Source organism: Mobula birostris, chromosome 6, assembly GCF_030028105.1.
Source record: "Mobula birostris isolate sMobBir1 chromosome 6, sMobBir1.hap1, whole genome shotgun sequence".
NCBI classification, from domain to species: domain Eukaryota; kingdom Metazoa; phylum Chordata; class Chondrichthyes; order Myliobatiformes; family Myliobatidae; genus Mobula; species Mobula birostris.
In genome coordinates this window covers 187,557,012-187,581,330 of record NC_092375.1, presented here as the reverse complement: position 1 = coordinate 187,581,330, position 24,319 = coordinate 187,557,012, and the positions used below count along the sequence as shown (strand labels likewise).

The 24,319-nt window shown below is 36.4% G+C and overlaps 1 protein-coding gene across 1 annotated transcript in view; it reads left to right on the top strand.

The window, feature by feature from the left end:
- LOC140198776 (uncharacterized) overlaps positions 1 to 24,319 on the top strand; it is a 113,221-nt gene that overhangs the window by 12,105 nt on the left and 76,797 nt on the right. Inside the window, exons 2-19 of the mRNA XM_072259786.1 lie at positions 1,607 to 1,630; positions 2,593 to 2,616; positions 3,409 to 3,432; positions 4,385 to 4,408; positions 5,193 to 5,216; positions 6,169 to 6,192; positions 6,977 to 7,000; positions 7,953 to 7,976; positions 8,765 to 8,788; positions 9,743 to 9,766; positions 11,541 to 11,564; positions 13,329 to 13,352; positions 15,119 to 15,142; positions 16,918 to 16,941; positions 18,708 to 18,731; positions 20,506 to 20,529; positions 22,294 to 22,317; positions 24,082 to 24,105. Coding sequence (XP_072115887.1) covers positions 1,607 to 1,630; positions 2,593 to 2,616; positions 3,409 to 3,432; positions 4,385 to 4,408; positions 5,193 to 5,216; positions 6,169 to 6,192; positions 6,977 to 7,000; positions 7,953 to 7,976; positions 8,765 to 8,788; positions 9,743 to 9,766; positions 11,541 to 11,564; positions 13,329 to 13,352; positions 15,119 to 15,142; positions 16,918 to 16,941; positions 18,708 to 18,731; positions 20,506 to 20,529; positions 22,294 to 22,317; positions 24,082 to 24,105 — 432 coding nt within the window. The remainder of the gene's footprint in view (positions 1 to 1,606; positions 1,631 to 2,592; positions 2,617 to 3,408; positions 3,433 to 4,384; positions 4,409 to 5,192; positions 5,217 to 6,168; positions 6,193 to 6,976; positions 7,001 to 7,952; positions 7,977 to 8,764; positions 8,789 to 9,742; positions 9,767 to 11,540; positions 11,565 to 13,328; positions 13,353 to 15,118; positions 15,143 to 16,917; positions 16,942 to 18,707; positions 18,732 to 20,505; positions 20,530 to 22,293; positions 22,318 to 24,081; positions 24,106 to 24,319) is intronic.

Here is a 24,319-nt window from a genome sequence, read left to right as displayed (position 1 = left end):
ACTTAACTTAATGAGACTTTTAAAAAGTATATTTTGTCTTCTTTTGATTTCTTCCTTTTTCTTGGTCACATATTCTTTCCATAACTCAGACCCAAGCACTAGCTTCAGTTTTGCTTCTATTTCAGTCAGATGTTGCGTATTACAGTCTCTATTAAGATCCTGTCTTCTATTATGTGAGAAAGTGTTTTCACAAACAATGCACAACAGTTTTCCCGATGGACCCACTAGAAACAAGAATTCATTTTCCCACTGTTCATTGAGTTCACACTTACTATCACTTTCTGCTTTTCTTTTGCTCATTTTCTTTTGCACTGTGATAGGTAACTGAATGTAAAAACAAGGCTTAATTTTTGAAAAAGTACAAAACTGCGAATGTTCACAAAGGATGAACAAAGCATAACTCCGTAGCGCACGAGTGTCAATTGTAAACTGACTGGCAAAAACCTGCGACGCACCAAAAACCTGCCGGTGCAGGCGCCTGGCGCCTCAGGATCAAACAGGTATCAAACGTGTATTGAACAGTTATGGAACGACAGCAGAACAAAAGTCCTTCCTTCCTAGTTTGACCCATTGAACATTTTTTTAATTGAAAACAGATTAATACCAAAAAAGATAACATTCGCCAAAAGACATGCATGAAATAATAAAATCACTAAAAATACTTGCCAGTTTTAGATTTATTCTCAGTAAAACCCATTTCCAGTTCTAAGCTACTTGAATTCCTGTTATAGATTTCTTTTTCTAACAAATTGGTTTTTGGTTAATACATTTCGCATGAGTAGGCTTACTTTTTATTATTTTCAAGGAGGTGAAATGCGCAACTTCTAATCATCCAATGTGCCACTTTTAGAGCATGTGCCACACGTTGGCCATCACTGCCTTACGTTCTGTACCAGTCACACAAATATCTTCAGTTGATATTCTGTTATTAACTAGGACACAAAAGGAATTATGGCATTAATTGATAACAAAAATGAAAAACTGCTAAATCCCAAGAGCAGACATTGATAAAAAGATTTGGATAACGTGAGGTATACGATAGCTTCAATTAACTTCTACAACAATCTCTTTTACAGACAATGCCAATGAAAGGACATCAGATTGGAGCCAGAAAGTATCATTGTGCTAGAGTCATGCTAAAAGGTTCAGACAACACTACAGCACAGAAAAAAAGCCCAAAGGCTGATCAATCCAAGCCAATCCATTGATCTGCCTAGTTCCATTGACCTGCACTATACTATAGCATTCCCATTCATGTACCTACCTAAATTTCACTTCAATGTTCCAATCAGAATCACATCAACCACCTGTGCTGTCATCTTGTTCCTCACTCTCACTATCTTCTGAGTGAAGATGTTCCTCTTCATGTTTACCTTAAACATTTCAACTTTAACCATGAAACCATCCTCACTAGCTCAGCCAGATTTTCAAGCATCCTCTTTGCACTGAGCGATATTAATGGGATTTGAAGGTGATTTATTTCTGAAAATGCTTTCATGAGGATTAAGTTCATTAGAATGGGTCAGTTATCTAAGATAACATGAGTATTTGGATATTACTAATAGAAAATAGCTTCAACTAAATTGTACATCAATCTCTTTCACAGATAATGGTACAAATAACATGACAGGTAAGAGCAATAAATTTTTTTTCTGATTGAAACAATTTCAGTGAAATGGCTATTGGTTGTTGGAAATTAATTGAATTCAAACTGATATTTCAATATGTTTTCTCATATCAATTCTTACCTTTAGAAGATACTCTCTTATAATTAGAGATAATATATTTGCTTTCTGACAATATTTCAGAGAAATAGTACTCAACTGAGCTCCCTGCACATTGAAGGGATTATTTTAATCAGTTCTGACTTCCATTCCCTCATGGCTGAGCAATATTTTTGACTGAGAGATGAATACTTTACAAGGCTCTACAATTCTCTGATATTTCCTGGTCCTTGGTGGAAATTACTTAGGAAACAATGAAGTCCTTGCTAAGTTTTGGATTCCAGGACAACTTCACAAGCACTTCTTAAAACTGGGCAATGTTGCTGTTTAAGATTTACAACAGCAAACGGTTCTGAAGCAAACAATTTATTCAGCTAGATAACAGTGAAAGTTTAACCACAACAGGACTAAATTAGCTCAGAATTTTCAAGGATCGCTTTGATTTGGACAAATAGTGAGATGCAAATGATTTGAGCGATAGATCATTTAGAAAGTTGTGCCAATCCGCGAAGCCATCACTACAGCATGCAAGGTTTGGCTCATTGAAGAAAAAGTATCAGATGATTTCCATTGCAGGAAAGCGACCTGAGATAAAGTTTCTTTATGGTTAATACAAAATTCATTGCTTTCTTGTAACTTTACAATGTGTATGAGGGAGATGAAGGTTAAGTTATTAGAGTGGTTATTTTGGAGAAAGTTCCCTGACATCCTCTGGCAATCAGAGAAGATGGAAGCTTGTCACTGGAGAACATTTTACGCATTACAGCACCATTAACTGTGAGGTATTCTGCAGTTGATACAATCACATCAACGTCTGAAATTCAGCATTCGATAGTTTCTTATTAAATTTTATAACTCTCTTTTTCAGTGGCCACCTCACCAACACCAACAGGTATGATCTGAACGTTTCCATCCCAGTCTCTCAAGTGAATATAATTGGGATTTCTTTGACCACTTTTCCTTTTCCCTTTGAAATATTCACACAAATATCTTAAGTTGAAATTCTGTTAATGTCCATGATTCTAAAGAAATTAGGGCATCAATTGATAAGGAGAATGAAAAACTGTTAAGTCCTATGAGCAGAGATTGATAAAAAGATTTGGATAAAGTGAGGTATAGGGTAGCTTAAACTAAATTATACAGCAATCTCTTTTACAGTCAATGCCAATGAAAGGACATTAGATTTGTGCGAGAAAGTTTCACTGTGCTGGAGTCATGCTTATAGGTTCGTAGAACACGACAGCACAGAAAAAAGGCCCAAAGGCTGATCAATCCATGCCAATCCATTGATCTGCCTGGGTCCATTGACCTGCACTATGCTATAGCACTCCCATCCATGTACCTATCTAAATTTCACTTCAATGTTGAAATCAGAATCACGTCAACCACCTGTGCTGTCATCTTGTTCCTCACTCTCACTATCTTCTGGGTGAAGATGTTCCTCTTCATGTTTACCTTAAACATTTCAACTTTAACCATGAAACCATCATCACTAGCTCAGCCAGATTTTCAAGCATCCTCTTTGCACTGAGCGATATTAACGGGATTTGAAGGTGATCTATTTCTGAAAATGCTTTCATGAGGATTAAGTACATTAGAATGGGTCAGTTATCTAAGATAACATATTTGGATATTACTAATAGAAAATAGCTTCAACTAAATTGTACATCAATCTCTTTTACAGATAATGGTACAAATAACATGACAGGTAGGAGCAATAAATGTTCGTTCTGATTGTAACAATTTCAGTGAAATGGCTATTGGTCATTGGAAATTAAGTGAATTGAACTTGATATTTCAATATATTTTCTCAGATCAACTCTAACTTTTAGAAGATACTCTGATATAATTAGAGATAAAATATTTGCTTGCTGACGATATTTCAGAGAAATAGTACTCAACTGAGCTCCCTGCACATTGGAGGGATTATTTTAATCATTTCTGACTTCCTTTCCCTCTAGTAGCTGAGCAATATTTTTGACTGAGAGATGAATACTTTAAAATTCTCTCATGTTTCCTGTTCCTCGGTGGAATTTGCTTCGGAAACAATGCAGTCCTTGCTAAGTTTTGGATTCCAGGACCACTTCACAAGTACTTCCCAAAACTGGGCAATGTTGCTGTGTAAGATTTACAACAGCAAGCGGTTCTGAAGCAAACAATTTATTCAGCTGGATAACAGTAAAAGTTGAACCACAACAGGACTAAATTTGCTCAGAATTTTGAAGGGCCGCTTTGATTTGGAAAAATAGTGAGATGCAAATGAATTGAGCGATAGATGATTGAGTAGGATGTGCCAATCCACGAAGCCATACCTACAGCCTGCAAGGTTTGGCTCATTGATGAAAAAAAATCAGTTGATTTCCACTGCAGGAAAGTGACTTGAGATAAAATTTCTCTATAGTTAATACAAAATTCATCCCTTTCTTGTAACTTTAATGTGTATGAGGGAGATGAAGGTTAAGTTATTAGAGTGGTTATTTTGGAGAAACTTCTCTGACATCCTCTGGCAATCAGAGAAGATGGAAGCTTGTCACTGGAGAACATTTTACGCATTTCAGCACCATTAACTGTGAGGTATTCTGCATTTGATACAATCACATCAACGTCTGAAATTCAGCATTCGATAGTGTCTTATTAAATTTTATAACTCTCTTTTTCAGTGGCCACCTTACCAACACCAACAGGTATGATCTGAACGTTTCCATCCCAGTCTTTCAAGTGAATATAATTGGGATTTCTTTGACCACTTTTCCTTTTCCCTCTGAAATATTCACACAAATATCTTCAGTTGATATTCTGTTAATGACCATGACTCTCGAAGCATCAATTGATAAGGAGAATGAAAAACTGTTAAGTCCTATGAGCAGAGATTGATAAAAAGATTTGGATAAAGTGAGGTATAGGGTAGCTTAAACTAAATTATACAGCAATCTCTTTTACAGTCAATGCCAATGAAAGGACATTAGATTTGTGCGAGAAAGTTTCACTGTGCTGGAGTCATGCTTATAGGTTCGTAGAACACGACAGCACAGAAAAAAGGCCCAAAGGCTGATCAATCCAAGCCAATCCATTGATCTGCCTGGGTCCATTGACCTGCACTATGCTATAGCACTCCCATCCATGTACCTATCTAAATTTCACTTCAATGTTGAAATCAGAATCACGTCAACCACCTGTGCTGTCATCTTGTTCCTCTCTCTCACTATCTTCTGAGTGAAGATGTTCCTCTTCATGTTTACCTTAAACATTTCAACTTTAACCATGAAACCATCATCACCAGCTCAGCCAGATTTTCAAGCATCCTCTTTGCACTCAGCGATATTAACGGGATTTGAAGGTGATCTATTTCTGAAAATGCTTTCATGAGGATTAAGTACATTAGAATGGGTCAGTTATCTAAGATAACATATTTGGATATTACTAATAGAAAATAGCTTCAACTAAATTGTACATCAATCTCTTTTACAGTTAATGGCACAAATAACATGACAGGTAGGAGCAATAAATGTTCGTTCTGATTGTAACAATTTCAGTGAAATGGCTATTGGTCATTGGAAATTAAGTGAATTGAACTTGATATTTCAATATATTTTCTCAGATCAACTCTAACTTTTAGAAGATACTCTGATATAATTAGAGATAAAATATTTGCTTGCTGACGATATTTCAGAGAAATAGTACTCAACTGAGCTCCCTGCACATTGGAGGGATTATTTTAATCATTTCTGACTTCCTTTCCCTCTAGTAGCTGAGCAATATTTTTGACTGAGAGATGAATACTTTAAAATTCTCTCATGTTTCCTGTTCCTCGGTGGAATTTACCTAGGAAACAATGCAGTCCTTGCTAAGTTTTGGATTCCAGGACCACTTCACAAGTACTTCCCAAAACTGGGCAATGTTGCTGTGTAAGATTTACAACAGCAAGCGGTTCTGAAGCAAACAATTTATTCAGCTGGATAACAGTAAAAGTTGAACCACAACAGGACTAAATTTGCTCAGAATTTTGAAGGGCCGCTTTGATTTGGAAAAATAGTGAGATGCAAATGAATTGAGCGATAGATGATTGAGTAGGATGTGCCAATGCACGAAGCCATACCTGCAGCCTGCAAGGTTTGGCTCATTGAAGAAAAAAAATCAGTTGATTTCCACTGCAGGAAAGTGACTTGAGATAAAATTTCTCTATAGTTAATACAAAATTCATCCCTTTCTTGTAACTTTAATGTGTATGAGGGAGATGAAGGTTAAGTTATTAGAGTGGTTATTTTGGAGAAACTTCTCTGACATCCTCTGGCAATCAGAGAAGATGGAAGCTTGTCACTGGAGAACAGTTTACGCATTTCAGCACTATTAACTCTGAAGTATTCTGCAGTTGATACAATCACATCAACGTCTGAAATTCAGCATTCGATAGTGTCTTATTAAATTTTATAACTCTCTTTTTCAGTGGCCACCTTACCAACACCAACAGGTATGATCTGAACGTTTCCATCCCAGTCTTTCAAGTGAATATAATTGGGATTTCTTTGACCACTTTTCCTTTTCCCTCTGAAATATTCACACAAATATCTTCAGTTGATATTCTGTTAATGACCATGACTCTCGAAGCATCAATTGATAAGGAGAATGAAAAACTGTTAAGTCCTATGAGCAGAGATTGATAAAAAGATTTGGATAAAGTGAGGTATAGGGTAGCTTAAACTAAATTATACAGCAATCTCTTTTACAGTCAATGCCAATGAAAGGACATTAGATTTGTGCGAGAAAGTTTCACTGTGCTGGAGTCATGCTTATAGGTTCGTAGAACACGACAGCACAGAAAAAAGGCCCAAAGGCTGATCAATCCAAGCCAATCCATTGATCTGCCTGGGTCCATTGACCTGCACTATGCTATAGCACTCCCATCCATGTACCTATCTAAATTTCACTTCAATGTTGAAATCAGAATCACGTCAACCACCTGTGCTGTCATCTTGTTCCTCACTCTCACTATCTTCTGAGTGAAGATGTTCCTCTTCATGTTTACCTTAAACATTTCAACTTTAACCATGAAACCATCATCACCAGCTCAGCCAGATTTTCAAGCATCCTCTTTGCACTCAGCGATATTAACGGGATTTGAAGGTGATCTATTTCTGAAAATGCTTTCATGAGGATTAAGTACATTAGAATGGGTCAGTTATCTAAGATAACATATTTGGATATTACTAATAGAAAATAGCTTCAACTAAATTGTACATCAATCTCTTTTACAGTTAATGGCACAAATAACATGACAGGTAGGAGCAATAAATGTTCGTTCTGATTGTAACAATTTCAGTGAAATGGCTATTGGTCATGGGAAATTAAGTGAATTGAACTTGATATTTCAATATATTTTCTCAGATCAACTCTAACTTTTAGAAGATACTCTGATATAATTAGAGATAAAATATTTGCTTGCTGACGATATTTCAGAGAAATAGTACTCAACTGAGCTCCCTGCACATTGGAGGGATTATTTTAATCATTTCTGACTTCCTTTCCCTCTAGTAGCTGAGCAATATTTTTGACTGAGAGATGAATACTTTAAAATTCTCTCATGTTTCCTGTTCCTCGGTGGAATTTGCTTCGGAAACAATGCAGTCCTTGCTAAGTTTTGGATTCCAGGACCACTTCACAAGTACTTCCCAAAACTGGGCAATGTTGCTGTGTAAGATTTACAACAGCAAGCGGTTCTGAAGCAAACAATTTATTCAGCTGGATAACAGTAAAAGTTGAACCACAACAGGACTAAATTTGCTCAGAATTTTGAAGGGCCGCTTTGATTTGGAAAAATAGTGAGATGCAAATGAATTGAGCGATAGATGATTGAGTAGGATGTGCCAATCCACGAAGCCATACCTACAGCCTGCAAGGTTTGGCTCATTGAAGAAAAAAAATCAGTTGATTTCCACTGCCGGAAAGTGACTTGAGATAAAATTTCTCTATAGTTAATACAAAATTCATCCCTTTCTTGTAACTTTAATGTGTATGAGGGAGATGAAGGTTAAGTTATTAGAGTGGTTATTTTGGAGAAACTTCTCTGACATCCTCTGGCAATCAGAGAAGATGGAAGCTTGTCACTGGAGAACAGTTTACGCATTTCAGCACTATTAACTCTGAGGTATTCTGCAGTTGATACAATCACATCAACGTCTGAAATTCAGCATTTGATAGTGTCTTATTAAATTTTATAACTCTCTTTTTCAGTGGCCACCTCACCAACATCAACAGGTATGATCTGAACGTTTCCATCCCAGTCTTTCAAGTGAATATAATTGGGATTTCTTTGACCACTTTTCCTTTTCCCTCTGAAATATTCACACAAATATCTTCAGTTGATATTCTGTTAATGACCATGACCCTCGAAGCATCAATTGATAAGGAGAATGAAAAACTGTTAAGTCCTATGAGCAGAGATTGATAAAAAGATTTGGATAAAGTGAGGTATAGGGTAGCTTAAATTAAATTATACAGCAATCTCTTTTACAGTCAATGCCAATGTAAGGACATGAGATTTGTGCGAGAAAGTTTCACTGTGCTGGAGTCATGCTTATAGGTTGGTAGAACACGACAGCACAGAAAAAAGGTCCAAAGGCTGATCAATCCATGCCAATCCATTGATCTGCCTGGGTCCATTGACCTGCACTATGCTATAGCACTCCCATCCATGTACCTATCTAAATTTCACTTCAATGTTGAAATCAGAATCACGTCAACCACCTGTGCTGTCATCCTGTTCCTCACTCTCACTATCTTCTGAGTGAAGATGTTCCTCTTCATGTTTACCTTAAACATTTCAACTTTAACCATGAAACCATCATCACTAGCTCAGCCAGATTTTCAAGCATCCTCTTTGCACTCAGCGATATTAACGGGATTTGAAGGTGATCTATTTCTGAAAATGCTTTCATGAGGATTAAGTACATTAGAATGGGTCAGTTATCTAAGATAACATGAGTATTTGGATATTACTAATAGAAAATAGCTTCAACTAAATTGAACATCAATCTCTTTTACAGTTAATGGCACAAATAACATGACAGGTAGGAGCAAAAAATGTTCGTTCTGATTGTAACAATTTCAGTGAAATGGCTATTGGTCATGGGAAATTAAGTGAATTGAACTTGATATTTCAATATATTTTCTCACATCAACTCTAACTTTTAGAAGATACTCTGATATAATTAGAGATAAAATATTTGCTTTCTGACGATATTTCAGAGAAATAGTACTCAACTGAGCTCCCTGCACATTGGAGGGATTATTTTAATCATTTCTGACTTCCATTCCCTCTAGTAGCTGAGCAATATTTTTGACTGAGAGATGAATACTTTAAAATTCTCTCATGTTTCCTGTTCCTCGGTGGAATTTACTTAGGAAACAATGCAGTCCTTGCTAAGTTTTGGATTCCAGGACCACTTCACAAGTACTTCCCAAAACTGGGCAATGTTGCTGTGTAAGATTTACAACAGCAAGCGGTTCTGAAGCAAACAATTTATTCAGCTGGATAACAGTAAAAGTTGAACCACAACAGGACTAAATTTGCTCAGAATTTTGAAGAACCGCTTTGATTTGGAAAAATAGTGAGATGCAAATGAATTGAGCGATAGATGATTGAGTAAGATGTGCCAATCCACGAAGCCATACCTACAGCCTGCAAGGTTTGGCTCATTGAAGAAAAAAAATCAGTTGATTTCCACTGCAGGAAAGTGACTTGAGATAAAATTTCTCTATAGTTAATACAAAATTCATCCCTTTCTTGTAACTTTAATGTGTATGAGGGAGATGAAGGTTAAGTTATTAGAGTGGTTATTTTGGAGAAACTTCTCTGACATCCTCTGGCAATCAGAGAAGATGGAAGCTTGTCACTGGAGAACATTTTACGCATTTCAGCACCATTAACTGTGAGGTATTCTGCATTTGATACAATCACATCGACGTCTGAAATTCTGCATTCAATAGTTTCATATTAAATTTTATAACTGTCTCTTTTTCAGTGGCCACCTCACCAACACCAACAGGTATGATCTGAACGTTTCCATCCCAGTTTTTCAAGTGAATATAATTGGGATTTCTTTCACCACTTTTCCACTTTCCTTTGAAATATTCACACAAATATATTCAGTTGATATTCTGTTATTGACCATGATTCTCAAGGCATCAATTGATAAGGAGAATGAAAAACTGTTAAGTCCTATGAGCAGAGATTGATAAAAAGATTTGGATAAAGTGAGGTATAGGGTAGCTTAAATTAAATTATACAGCAATCTCTTTTACAGTCAATGCCAATGAAAGGACATGAGATTTGTGCGAGAAAGTTTCACTGTGCTGGAGTCATGCTTATAGGTTCAGAGAACAAGACAGCACAGAAGAAAGGCCAAAAGGCTGATCAATCCATGCCAATCCATCGATCTGCCTGGGTCCATTGACCTGCACTATGCTATAGCACTCCCATCCATGTACCTATCTAAATTTCACTTCAATGTTGAAATCAGAATCACGTCAACCACCTGTACTGTCATCTTGTTCCTCACTCTCACTACCTTCTGAGTGAAGGTGTTCCTCGTCATGTTTACCTTAAACATTTCAACTTTAACCATGAAACCATCCTCACTAGCTCAGCCAGATTTTCAAACATCCTCTTTGCACTGAGCGATATGAATGGGATTTGAAGGTGATTTATTTCTGAAAATGCTCTCAATAGGATTAAGTTCATTAGAATGGGTCAGTTATCTAAGATAACATGAGTATTTGGATATTACTAATAGAAAATAGCTTCAACTAAATTGTACATCAATCTCTTTTACGGATAATGGTACAAATAACATGACAGGTAGGAGCAATAAATTTTTTTTCTGATTGAAACAATTTCAGTGAAATGGCTATTGGGTGTTGGAAATTAATTGAATTCAAACTGATATTTCAATATGTTTTCTCATATCAATTCTTACCTTTGAAAGATACTCTCTTATAATTAGAGATAATATATTTGCTTTCTGACAATATTTCAGAGAAATAGTACTCAACTGAGCTCCCTGCACATTGAAGGGATTATTTTAATCAGTTCTGACTTCCATTCCCTCGTGGCTGAGCAATATTTTTGACAGAGAGATGAATACTTTACAAGGCTCTACAATTCTCTGATATTTCCTGGTCCTTGGTGGAATTTACTTAGGAAACAATGAAGTCCTTGCTAAGTTTTGGATTCCAGGACAACTCCACAAGCACTTCTCAAAACTGGGCAATGTTGCTGTTTAAGATTTACAACAGCAAACGGTTCTGAAGCAAACAATTTATTCAGCTAGATAACAGTGAAAGTTTAACCACAACAGGACTAAATTAGCTCAGAATTTTCAAGGATCGCTTTGATTTGGACAAATAGTGAGATGCAAATGATTTGAGCGATAGATCATTTAGAAAGTTGTGCCAATCCGCGAAGCCATCACTACAGCATGCAAAGTTTGGCTCATTGAAGAAAAAGTATCAGATGATTTCCATTGCAGGAAAGCGACCTGAGATAAAGTTTCTTTATGGTTAATACAAAATTCATTGCTTTCTTGTAACTTTACAATGTGTATGAGGGAGATGAAGGTTAAGTTATTAGAGTGGTTATTTTGGAGAAACTTCTCTGACATCCTCTGGCAATCAGAGAAGATGGAAGCTTGTCACTGGAGAACATTTTACGCATTTCAGCACCATTAACTGTGAGGTATTCTGCAGTTGATACAATCACATCGACGTCTGAAATTCAGCATTCGATAGTTTCTTATTAAATTTTATAACTCTCTTTTTCAGTGGCCACCTCACCAACACCAACAGGTATGATCTGAACGTTTCCATCCCAGTCTTTCAAGTGAATATAATTGGGATTTCTTTGACCACTTTTCCTTTTCCCTTTGAAATATTCACACAAATATCTTCTTTTGATATTCTGTTAATGACCATGACCCTCAAAGCATCAATTGATAAGGAGAATGAAAAACTGTTAAGTCCTATGAGCAGAGATTGATAAAAAGATTTGGATAAAGTGAGGTATAGGGTAGCTTAAATTAAATTATACAGCAATCTCTTTTACAGTCAATGCCAATGAAAGGACATTAGATCTGTGCGAGAAAGTTTCACTGTGCTGGAGTCATGCTTATAGGTTGGTAGAACACGACAGCACAGAAAAAAGGTCCAAAGGCTGATCAATCCATGCCAATCCATTGATCTGCCTGGGTCCATTGACCTGCACTATGCTATAGCACTCCCATCCATGTACCTATCTAAATTTCACTTCAATGTTGAAATCAGAATCACGTCAACCACCTGTGCTGTCATCTTGTTCCTCACTCTCACTATCTTCTGAGTGAAGATGTTCCTCTTCATGTTTACCTTAAACATTTCAACTTTAACCATGAAACCATCATCACTAGCTCAGCCAGATTTTCAAGCATCCTCTTTGCACTCAGCGATATTAACGGGATTTGAAGGTGATCTATTTCTGAAAATGCTTTCATGAGGATTAAGTACATTAGAATGGGTCAGTTATCTAAGATAACATGAGTATTTGGATATTACTAATAGAAAATAGCTTCAACTAAATTGAACATCAATCTCTTTTACAGTTAATGGCACAAATAACATGACAGGTAGGAGCAATAAATGTTCGTTCTGATTGTAACAATTTCAGTGAAATGGCTATTGGTCATGGGAAATTAAGTGAATTGAACTTGATATTTCAATATATTTTCTCAGATCAACTCTAACTTTTAGAAGATACTCTGATATAATTAGAGATAAAATATTTGCTTTCTGACGATATTTCAGAGAAATAGTACTCAACTGAGCTCCCTGCACATTGGAGGGATTATTTTAATCATTTCTGACTTCCATTCCCTCTAGTAGCTGAGCAATATTTTTGACTGAGAGATGAATACTTTAAAATTCTCTCATGTTTCCTGTTCCTCGGTGGAATTTACTTAGGAAACAATGCAGTCCTTGCTAAGTTGTGGATTCCAGGACCACTTCACAAGTACTTCCCAAAACTGGGCAATGTTGCTGTGTAAGATTTACAACAGCAAGCGGTTCTGAAGCAAACAATTTATTCAGCTGGATAACAGTAAAAGTTGAACCACAACAGGACTAAATTTGCTCAGAATTTTGAAGAGCCGCTTTGATTTGGAAAAATAGTGAGATGCAAATGAATTGAGCGATAGATGATTGAGTAAGATGTGCCAATCCACGAAGCCATACCTATAGCCTGCAAGGTTTGGCTCATTGAAGAAAAAAAATCAGTTGATTTCCACTGCAGGAAAGTGACTTGAGATAAAATTTCTCTATAGTTAATACAAAATTCATCCCTTTCTTGTAACTTTAATGTGTATGAGGGAGATGAAGGTTAAGTTATTAGAGTGGTTATTTTGGAGAAACTTCTCTGACATCCTCTGGCAATCAGAGAAGATGGAAGCTTGTCACTGGAGAACATTTTACGCATTACAGCGCCATTAACTGTGAGGTATTCTGCAGTTGATACAATCACATCGACGTCTGGAATTCAGCATTCGATAGTTTCTTATTAAATTTTATAACTCTCTTTTTCAGTGGCCACCTCACCAACACCAACAGGTATGATCTGAACGTTTCCATCCCAGTCTTTCAAGTGAATATAATTGGAATTTCTTTGACCACTTTACCTTTTCCCTTTGAAATATTCACACAAATATCTTCAGTTGATATTCTGTTAATGACCATGAACCTCAAAGCATCATTTGATAAGGAGAATGAAAAACTGTTAAGTCCTATGAGCAGAGATTGATAAAAAGATTTGGATAAAGTGAGGTATAGGGTAGCTTAAATTAAATTATACAGCAATCTCTTTTACAGTCAATGCCAATGTAAGGAGATTAGATTTGTGCGAGAAAGTTTCACTGTGCTGGAGTCATGCTTATAGGTTGGTAGAACACGACAGCACAGAAAAAAGGTCCAAAGGCTGATCAATCCATGCCAATCCATTGATCTGCCTGGGTCCATTGACCTGCACTATGCTATAGCACTCCCATCCATGTACCTATCTAAATTTCACTTCAATGTTGAAATCAGAATCACGTCAACCACCTGTGCTGTCATCTTGTTCCTCACTCTCACTATCTTCTGAGTGAAGATGTTCCTCTTCATGTTTACCTTAAACATTTCAACTTTAACCATGAAACCATCATCACTAGCTCAGCCAGATTTTCAAGCATCCTCTTTGCACTGAGCGATATTAACGGGATTTGAAGGTGATCTATTTCTGAAAATGCTTTCATGAGGATTAAGTACATTAGAATGGGTCAGTTATCTAAGATAACATGAGTATTTGGATATTACTAATAGAAAATAGCTTCAACTAAATTGTACATCAATCTCTTTTACAGTTAATGGCACAAATAACATGACAGGTAGGAGCAATAAATGTTCGTTCTGATTGTAACAATTTCAGTGAAATGGCTATTGGTCATTGGAAATTAAGTGAATTGAACTTGATATTTCAATATATTTTCTCACATCAACTCTAACTTTTAGAAGATACTCTGATATAATTAGAGATAAAATATTTGCTTTCTGACGATATTTCAGAGAAATAGTACTCAACTGAGCTCCCTGCACATTGGAGGGATTATTTTAATCATTTCTGACTTCCATTCCCTCTAGTAGCTGAGCAATATTTTTGACTGAGAGATGAATACTTTAAAATTCTCTCATGTTTCCTGTTCCTCGGTGGAATTTACTTAGGAAACAATGCAGTCCTTGCTAAGTTTTGGATTCCAGGACCACTTCACAAGTACTTCCCAAAACTGGGCAATGTTGCTGTGTAAGATTTACAACAGCAAGCGGATCTGAAGCAAACAATTTATTCAGCTGGATAACAGTAAAAGTTGAACCACAACAGGACTAAATTTGCTCAGAATTTTGAAGAGCCGCTTTGATTTGGAAAAATAGTGAGATGCAAATGAATTGAGCGATAGATGATTGAGTAAGATGTGCCAATCCACGAAGCCATACCTACAGCCTGCAAGGTTTGGCTCATTGAAGAAAAAAAATCAGTTGATTTCCACTGCAGGAAAGTGACTTGAGATAAAATTTCTCTATAGTTAATACAAAATTCATCCCTTTCTTGTAACTTTAATGTGTATGAGGGAGATGAAGGTTAAGTTATTAGAGTGGTTATTTTGGAGAAACTTCTCTGACATCCTCTGGCAATCAGAGAAGATGGAAGCTTGTCACTGGAGAACATTTTACGCATTTCAGCACCATTAACTGTGAGGTATTCTGCATTTGATACAATCACATCGACGTCTGAAATTCTGCATTCAATAGTTTCATATTAAATTTTATAACTGTCTCTTTTTCAGTGGCCACCTCACCAACACCAACAGGTATGATCTGAACGTTTCCATCCCAGTTTTTCAAGTGAATATAATTGGGATTTCTTTCACCACTTTTCCACTTTCCTTTGAAATATTCACACAAATATATTCAGTTGATATTCTGTTATTGACCATGATTCTCAAGGCATCAATTGATAAGGAGAATGAAAAACTGTTAAGTCCTATGAGCAGAGATTGATAAAAAGATTTGGATAAAGTGAGGTATAGGGTAGCTTAAATTAAATTATACAGCAATCTCTTTTACAGTCAATGCCAATGAAAGGACATGAGATTTGTGCGAGAAAGTTTCACTGTGCTGGAGTCATGCTTATAGGTTCAGAGAACAAGACAGCACAGAAGAAAGGCCCAAAGGCTGATCAATCCATGCCAATCCATCGATCTGCCTGGGTCCATTGACCTGCACTATGCTATAGCACTCCCATCCATGTACCTATCTAAATTTCACTTCTTTGTTGAAATCAGAATCACGTCAACCACCTGTGCTGTCATCTTGTTCCTCACTCTCACTACCTTCTGAGTGAAGGTGTTCCTCGTCATGTTTACCTTAAACATTTCAACTTTAACCATGAAACCATCCTCACTAGCTCAGCCAGATTTTCAAGCATCCTCTTTGCACTGAGCGATATTAATGGGATTTGAAGGTGATTTATTTCTGAAAATGCTCTCAATAGGATTAAGTTCATTAGAATGGGTCAGTTATCTAAGATAACATGAGTATTTGGATTATTACTAATAGAAAATAGCTTCAACTAAATTGTACATCAATCTCTTTTACAGATAATGGTACAAATAACATGACAGGTAGGAGCAATAAATTTTTTTTCTGATTGAAACAATTTCAGTGAAATGGCTATTGGGTGTTGGAAATTAATTGAATTCAAACTGATATTTCAATATGTTTTCTCATATCAATTCTTACCTTTGAATGATACTCTCTTATAATTAGAGATAATATATTTGCTTTCTGACAATATTTCAGAGAAATAGTACTCAACTGAGCTCCCTGCACATTGAAGGGATTATTTTAATCAGTTCTGACTTCCATTCCCTCGTGGCTGAGCAATATTTTTGACAGAGAGATGAATACTTTACAAGGCTCTACAATTCTCTGATATTTCCTGGTCCTTGGTGGAATTTACTTAGGAAACAATGAAGTCCTTGCTAAGTTTTGAATTCCAGGACAACTCCACAAGCACTTCTCAAAACTGGGCAATGTTGCTGTTTAAGATTTACAACAGCAAACGGTTCTGAAGCAAACAATTTATTCAGCTAGATAACAGTGAAAGTTTAACCACAACAGGACTAAATTAGCTCAGAATTTTCAAGGATCGCTTTGATTTGGACAAATAGTGAGATGCAAATGATTTGCGCGATAGATCATTTAGAAAGTTGTGCCAATCCGCGAAGCCATCACTACAGCATGCAAGGTTTGGCTCATTGAAGAAAAAGTATCAGATGATTTCCATTGCAGGAAAGCGACCTGAGACAAAGTTTCTTTATGGTTAATACAAAATTCATTGCTTTCTTGTAACTTTACAATGTGTATGAGGGAGATGAAGGTTAAGTTATTAGAGTGGTTATTTTGGAGAAACTTCTCTGACATCCTCTGGCAATCAGAGAAGATGGAAGCTTGTCACTGGAGAACATTTTACGCATTACAGCGCCATTAACTGTGAGGTATTCTGCAGTTGATACAATCACATCGACGTCTGGAATTCAGCATTCGATAGTTTCTTATTAAATTTTATAACTCTCTTTTTCAGTGGCCACCTCACCAACACCAACAGGTATGATCTGAACGTTTCCATCCCAGTCTTTCAAGTGAATATAATTGGAATTTCTTTGACCACTTTACCTTTTCCCTTTGAAATATTCACACAAATATCTTCAGTTGATATTCTGTTAATGACCATGACCCTCAAAGCATCATTTGATAAGGAGAATGAAAAACTGTTAAGTCCTATGAGCAGAGATTGATAAAAAGATTTGGATAAAGTGAGGTATAGGGTAGCTTAAATTAAATTATACAGCAATCTCTTTTACAGTCAATGCCAATGTAAGGACATTAGATTTGTGCGAGAAAGTTTCACTGTGCTGGAGTCATGCTTATAGGTTGGTAGAACACGACAGCACAGAAAAAAGGTCCAAAGGCTGATCAATCCATGCCAATCCATTGATCTGCCTGGGTCCATTGACCTGCACTATGCTATAGCACTCCCATCCATGTACCTATCTAAATTTCACTTCAATGTTGAAATCAGAATCACGTCAACCACCTGTGCTGTCATCTTGTTCCTCACTCTCACTATCTTCTGAGTGAAGATGTTCCTCTTCATGTTTACCTTAAACATTTCAACTTTAACCATGAAACCATCATCACTAGCTCAGCCAGATTTTCAAGCATCCTCTTTGCACTGAGCGATATTAACGGGATTTGAAGGTGATCTATTTCTGAAAATGCTTTCATGAGGATTAAGTACATTAGAATGGGTCAGTTATCTAAGATAACATGAGTATTTGGATATTACTAATAGAAAATAGCTTCAACTAAATTGTACATCAATCTCTTTTACAGTTAATGGCACAAACAACATGACAGGTAGGAGCAATAAATGTTCGTTCTGATTGTAACAATTTCAGTGAAATGGCTATTGGTCATGGGAAATTAAGTGAATTGAACTTGATATTTCAATATATTTTCTCACATCAACTCTAACTTTTAGAAGATACTCTGATATAATTAGAGATAAAATATTTGCTTTCTGACGATATTTCAGAGAAATAGTACTCAACTGAGCTCCCTGCACATTGGAGGGATTATTTTAATCATTTCTGACTTCCATTCCCTCTAGTAGCTGAGCAATATTTTTGACTGAGAGATGAATACTTTAAAATTCTCTCATGTTTCCTGTTCCTCGGTGGAATTTACTTAGGAAACAATGCAGTCCTTGCTAAGTTTTGGATTCCAGGACCACTTCACAAGTACTTCCCAAAACTGGGCAATGTTGCTGTGTAAGATTTACAACAGCAAGCGGTTCTGAAGCAAACAATTTATTCAGCTGGATAACAGTAAAAGTTGAACCACAACAGGACTAAATTTGCTCAGAATTTTGAAGGGCCACTTTGATTTGGAAAAATAGTGAGATGCAAATGAATTGAGCGATAGATGATTGAGTAAGATGTGCCAATCCACGAAGCCATACCTACAGCCTGCAAGGTTTGGCTCATTGATGAAAAAAAATCAGTTGATTTCCACTGCAGGAAAGTGACTTGAGATAAAATTTCTCTATAGTTAATACAAAATTCATCCCTTTCTTGTAACTTTAATGTGTATGAGGGAGATGAAGGTTAAGTTATTAGAGTGGTTATTTTGGAGAAACTTCTCTGACATCCTCTGGCAATCAGAGAAGATGGAAGCTTGTCACTGGAGAACAATTTACGCATTTCAGCACCATTAACTGTGAGGTATTCTGCATTTGATACAATCACATCGACGTCTGAAATTCTGCATTCAATAGTTTCATATTAAATTTTATAACTGTCTCTTTTTCAGTGGCCACCTCACCAACACCAACAGGTATGATCTGAACGTTTCCATCCCAGTTTTTCAAGTGAATATAATTGGGATTTCTTTCACCACTTTTCCACTTTCCTTTGAAATATTCACACAAATATATTCAGTTGATATTCTGTTATTGACCATGATTCTCAAGGCATCAATTGATAAGGAGAATGAAAAACTGTTAAGTCCTATGAGCAGAGATTGATAAAAAGATTTGGATAAAGTGAGGTATAGGGTAGCTTAAATTAAATTATACAGCAATCTCTTTTACAGTCAATGCCAATGAAAGGACATGAGATTTGTGCAAGAAAGTTTCACTGTGCTGGAGTCATGCTTATAGGTTCAGAGAACAAGACAGCACAGAAGAAAGGCCCAAAGGCTGATCAATCCATGCCAATCCATCGATCTGCCTGGGTCCATTGACCTGCACTATGCTATAGCACTCCCATCCATGTACCTATCTAAATTTCACTTCAATGTTGAAATCAGAATCACGTCAACCACCTGTGCTGTCATCTTGTTCCTCACTCTCACTACCTTCTGAGTGAAGGTGTTCCTCGTCATGTTTACCTTAAACATTTCAACTTTAACCATGAAACCATCCTCACTAGCTCAGCCAGATTTTCAAGCATCCTCTTTGCACTGAGCGATATTAATGGGATTTGAAGGTGATTTATTTCTGAAAATGCTCTCAATAGGATTAAGTTCATTAGAATGGGTCAGTTATCTAAGATAACATGAGTATTTGGATATTACTAATAGAAAATAGCTTCAACTAAATTGTACATCAATCTCTTTTACGGATAATGGTACAAATAACATGACAGGTAGGAGCAATAAATTTTTTTTCTGATTGAAACAATTTCAGTGAAATGGCTATTGGGTGTTGGAAATTAATTGAATTCAAACTGATATTTCAATATGTTTTCTCATATCAATTCTTACCTTTGAAAGATACTCTCTTATAATTAGAGATAATATATTTGCTTTCTGACAATATTTCAGAGAAATAGTACTCAACTGAGCTCCCTGCACATTGAAGGGATTATTTTAATCAGTTCTGACTTCCATTCCCTCGTGGCTGAGCAATATTTTTGACAGAGAGATGAATACTTTACAAGGCTCTACAATTCTCTGATATTTCCTGGTCCTTGGTGGAATTTACTTAGGAAACAATGAAGTCCTTGCTAAGTTTTGGATTCCAGGACAACTCCACAAGCACTTCTCAAAACTGGGCAATGTTGCTGTTTAAGATTTACAACAGCAAACGGTTCTGAAGCAAACAATTTATTCAGCTAGATAACAGTGAAAGTTTAACCACAACAGGACTAAATTAGCTCAGAATTTTCAAGGATCGCTTTGATTTGGACAAATAGTGAGATGCAAATGATTTGAGCGATAGATCATTTAGAAAGTTGTGCCAATCCGCGAAGCCATCACTACAGCATGCAAAGTTTGGCTCATTGAAGAAAAAGTATCAGATGATTTCCATTGCAGGAAAGCGACCTGAGATAAAGTTTCTTTATGGTTAATACAAAATTCATTGCTTTCTTGTAACTTTACAATGTGTATGAGGGAGATGAAGGTTAAGTTATTAGAGTGGTTATTTTGGAGAAACTTCTCTGACATCCTCTGGCAATCAGAGAAGATGGAAGCTTGTCACTGGAGAACATTTTACGCATTTCAGCACCATTAACTGTGAGGTATTCTGCAGTTGATACAATCACATCGACGTCTGAAATTCAGCATTCGATAGTTTCTTATTAAATTTTATAACTCTCTTTTTCAGTGGCCACCTCACCAACACCAACAGGTATGATCTGAACGTTTCCATCCCAGTCTTTCAAGTGAATATAATTGGGATTTCTTTGACCACTTTTCCTTTTCCCTTTGAAATATTCACACAAATATCTTCTTTTGATATTCTGTTAATGACCATGACCCTCAAAGCATCAATTGATAAGGAGAATGAAAAACTGTTAAGTCCTATGAGCAGAGATTGATAAAAAGATTTGGATAAAGTGAGGTATAGGGTAGCTTAAATTAAATTATACAGCAATCTCTTTTACAGTCAATGCCAATGAAAGGACATTAGATCTGTGCGAGAAAGTTTCACTGTGCTGGAGTCATGCTTATAGGTTGGTAGAACACGACAGCACAGAAAAAAGGTCCAAAGGCTGATCAATCCATGCCAATCCATTGATCTGCCTGGGTCCATTGACCTGCACTATGCTATAGCACTCCCATCCATGTACCTATCTAAATTTCACTTCAATGTTGAAATCAGAATCACGTCAACCACCTGTGCTGTCATCTTGTTCCTCACTCTCACTATCTTCTGAGTGAAGATGTTCCTCTTCATGTTTACCTTAAACATTTCAACTTTAACCATGAAACCATCATCACTAGCTCAGCCAGATTTTCAAGCATCCTCTTTGCACTCAGCGATATTAACGGGATTTGAAGGTGATCTATTTCTGAAAATGCTTTCATGAGGATTAAGTACATTAGAATGGGTCAGTTATCTAAGATAACATGAGTATTTGGATATTACTAATAGAAAATAGCTTCAACTAAATTGAACATCAATCTCTTTTACAGTTAATGGCACAAATAACATGACAGGTAGGAGCAATAAATGTTCGTTCTGACTGTAACAATTTCAGTGAAATGGCTATTGGTCATGGGAAATTAAGTGAATTGAACTTGATATTTCAATATATTTTCTCAGATCAACTCTAACTTTTAGAAGATACTCTGATATAATTAGAGATAAAATATTTGCTTTCTGACGATATTTCAGAGAAATAGTACTCAACTGAGCTCCCTGCACATTGGAGGGATTATTTTAATCATTTCTGACTTCCATTCCCTCTAGTAGCTGAGCAATATTTTTGACTGAGAGATGAATACTTTAAAATTCTCTCATGTTTCCTGTTCCTCGGTGGAATTTACTTAGGAAACAATGCAGTCCTTGCTAAGTTGTGGATTCCAGGACCACTTCACAAGTACTTCCCAAAACTGGGCAATGTTGCTGTGTAAGATTTACAACAGCAAGCGGTTCTGAAGCAAACAATTTATTCAGCTGGATAACAGTAAAAGTTGAACCACAACAGGACTAAATTTGCTCAGAATTTTGAAGAGCCGCTTTGATTTGGAAAAATAGTGAGATGCAAATGAATTGAGCGATAGATGATTGAGTAAGATGTGCCAATCCACGAAGCCATACCTACAGCCTGCAAGGTTTGGCTCATTGAAGAAAAAAAATCAGTTGATTTCCACTGCAGGAAAGTGACTTGAGATAAAATTTCTCTATAGTTAATACAAAATTCATCCCTTTCTTGTAACTTTAATGTGTATGAGGGAGATGAAGGTTAAGTTATTAGAGTGGTTATTTTGGAGAAACTTCTCTGACATCCTCTGGCAATCAGAGAAGATGGAAGCTTGTCACTGGAGAACATTTTACGCATTACAGCGCCATTAACTGTGAGGTATTCTGCAGTTGATACAATCACATCGACGTCTGAAATTCAGCATTCGATAGTTTCTTATTAAATTTTATAACTCTCTTTTTCAGTGGCCACCTCACCAACACCAACAGGTATGATCTGAACGTTTCCATCCCAGTCTTTCAAGTGAATATAATTGGAATTTCTTTGACCACTTTACCTTTTCCCTTTGAAATATTCACACAAATATCTTCAGTTGATATTCTGTTAATGACCATGAACCTCAAAGCATCATTTGATAAGGAGAATGAAAAACTGTTAAGTCCTATGAGCAGAGATTGATAAAAAGATTTGGATAAAGTGAGGTATAGGGTAGCTTAAATTAAATTATACAGCAATCTCTTTTACAGTCAATGCCAATGTAAGGACATTAGATTTGTGCGAGAAAGTTTCACTGTGCTGGAGTCATTCTTATAGGTTGGTAGAACACGACAGCACAGAAAAAAGGTCCAAAGGCTGATCAATCCATGCCAATCCATTGATCTGCCTGGGTCCATTGACCTGCACTATGCTATAGCACTCCCATCCATGTACCTATCTAAATTTCACTTCAATGTTGAAATCAGAATCACGTCAACCACCTGTGCTGTCATCTTGTTCCTCACTCTCACTATCTTCTGAGTGAAGATGTTCCTCTTCATGTTTACCTTAAACATTTCAACTTTAACCATGAAACCATCATCACTAGCTCAGCCAGATTTTCAAGCATCCTCTTTGCACTCAGCGATATTAACGGGATTTGAAGGTGATCTATTTCTGAAAATGCTTTCATGAGGATTAAGTACATTAGAATGGGTCAGTTATCTAAGATAACATGAGTATTTGGATATTACTAATAGAAAATAGCTTCAACTAAATTGAACATCAATCTCTTTTACAGTTAATGGCACAAATAACATGACAGGTAGGAGCAATAAATGTTCGTTCTGACTGTAACAATTTCAGTGAAATGGCTATTGGTCATGGGAAATTAAGTGAATTGAACTTGATATTTCAATATATTTTCTCAGATCAACTCTAACTTTTAGAAGATACTCTGATATAATTAGAGATAAAATATTTGCTTTCTGACGATATTTCAGAGAAATAGTACTCAACTGAGCTCCCTGCACATTGGAGGGATTATTTTAATCATTTCTGACTTCCATTCCCTCTAGTAGCTGAGCAATATTTTTGACTGAGAGATGAATACTTTAAAATTCTCTCATGTTTCCTGTTCCTCGGTGGAATTTACTTAGGAAACAATGCAGTCCTTGCTAAGTTGTGGATTCCAGGACCACTTCACAAGTACTTCCCAAAACTGGGCAATGTTGCTGTGTAAGATTTACAACAGCAAGCGGTTCTGAAGCAAACAATTTATTCAGCTGGATAACAGTAAAAGTTGAACCACAACAGGACTAAATTTGCTCAGAATTTTGAAGAGCCGCTTTGATTTGGAAAAATAGTGAGATGCAAATGAATTGAGCGATAGATGATTGAGTAAGATGTGCCAATCCACGAAGCCATACCTACAGCCTGCAAGGTTTGGCTCATTGAAGAAAAAAAATCAGTTGATTTCCACTGCAGGAAAGTGACTTGAGATAAAATTTCTCTATAGTTAATACAAAATTCATCCCTTTCTTGTAACTTTAATGTGTATGAGGGAGATGAAGGTTAAGTTATTAGAGTGGTTATTTTGGAGAAACTTCTCTGACATCCTCTGGCAATCAGAGAAGATGGAAGCTTGTCACTGGAGAACATTTTACGCATTACAGCGCCATTAACTGTGAGGTATTCTGCAGTTGATACAATCACATCGACGTCTGAAATTCAGCATTCGATAGTTTCTTATTAAATTTTATAACTCTCTTTTTCAGTGGCCACCTCACCAACACCAACAGGTATGATCTGAACGTTTCCATCCCAGTCTTTCAAGTGAATATAATTGGAATTTCTTTGACCACTTTACCTTTTCCCTTTGAAATATTCACACAAATATCTTCAGTTGATATTCTGTTAATGACCATGAACCTCAAAGCATCATTTGATAAGGAGAATGAAAAACTGTTAAGTCCTATGAGCAGAGATTGATAAAAAGATTTGGATAAAGTGAGG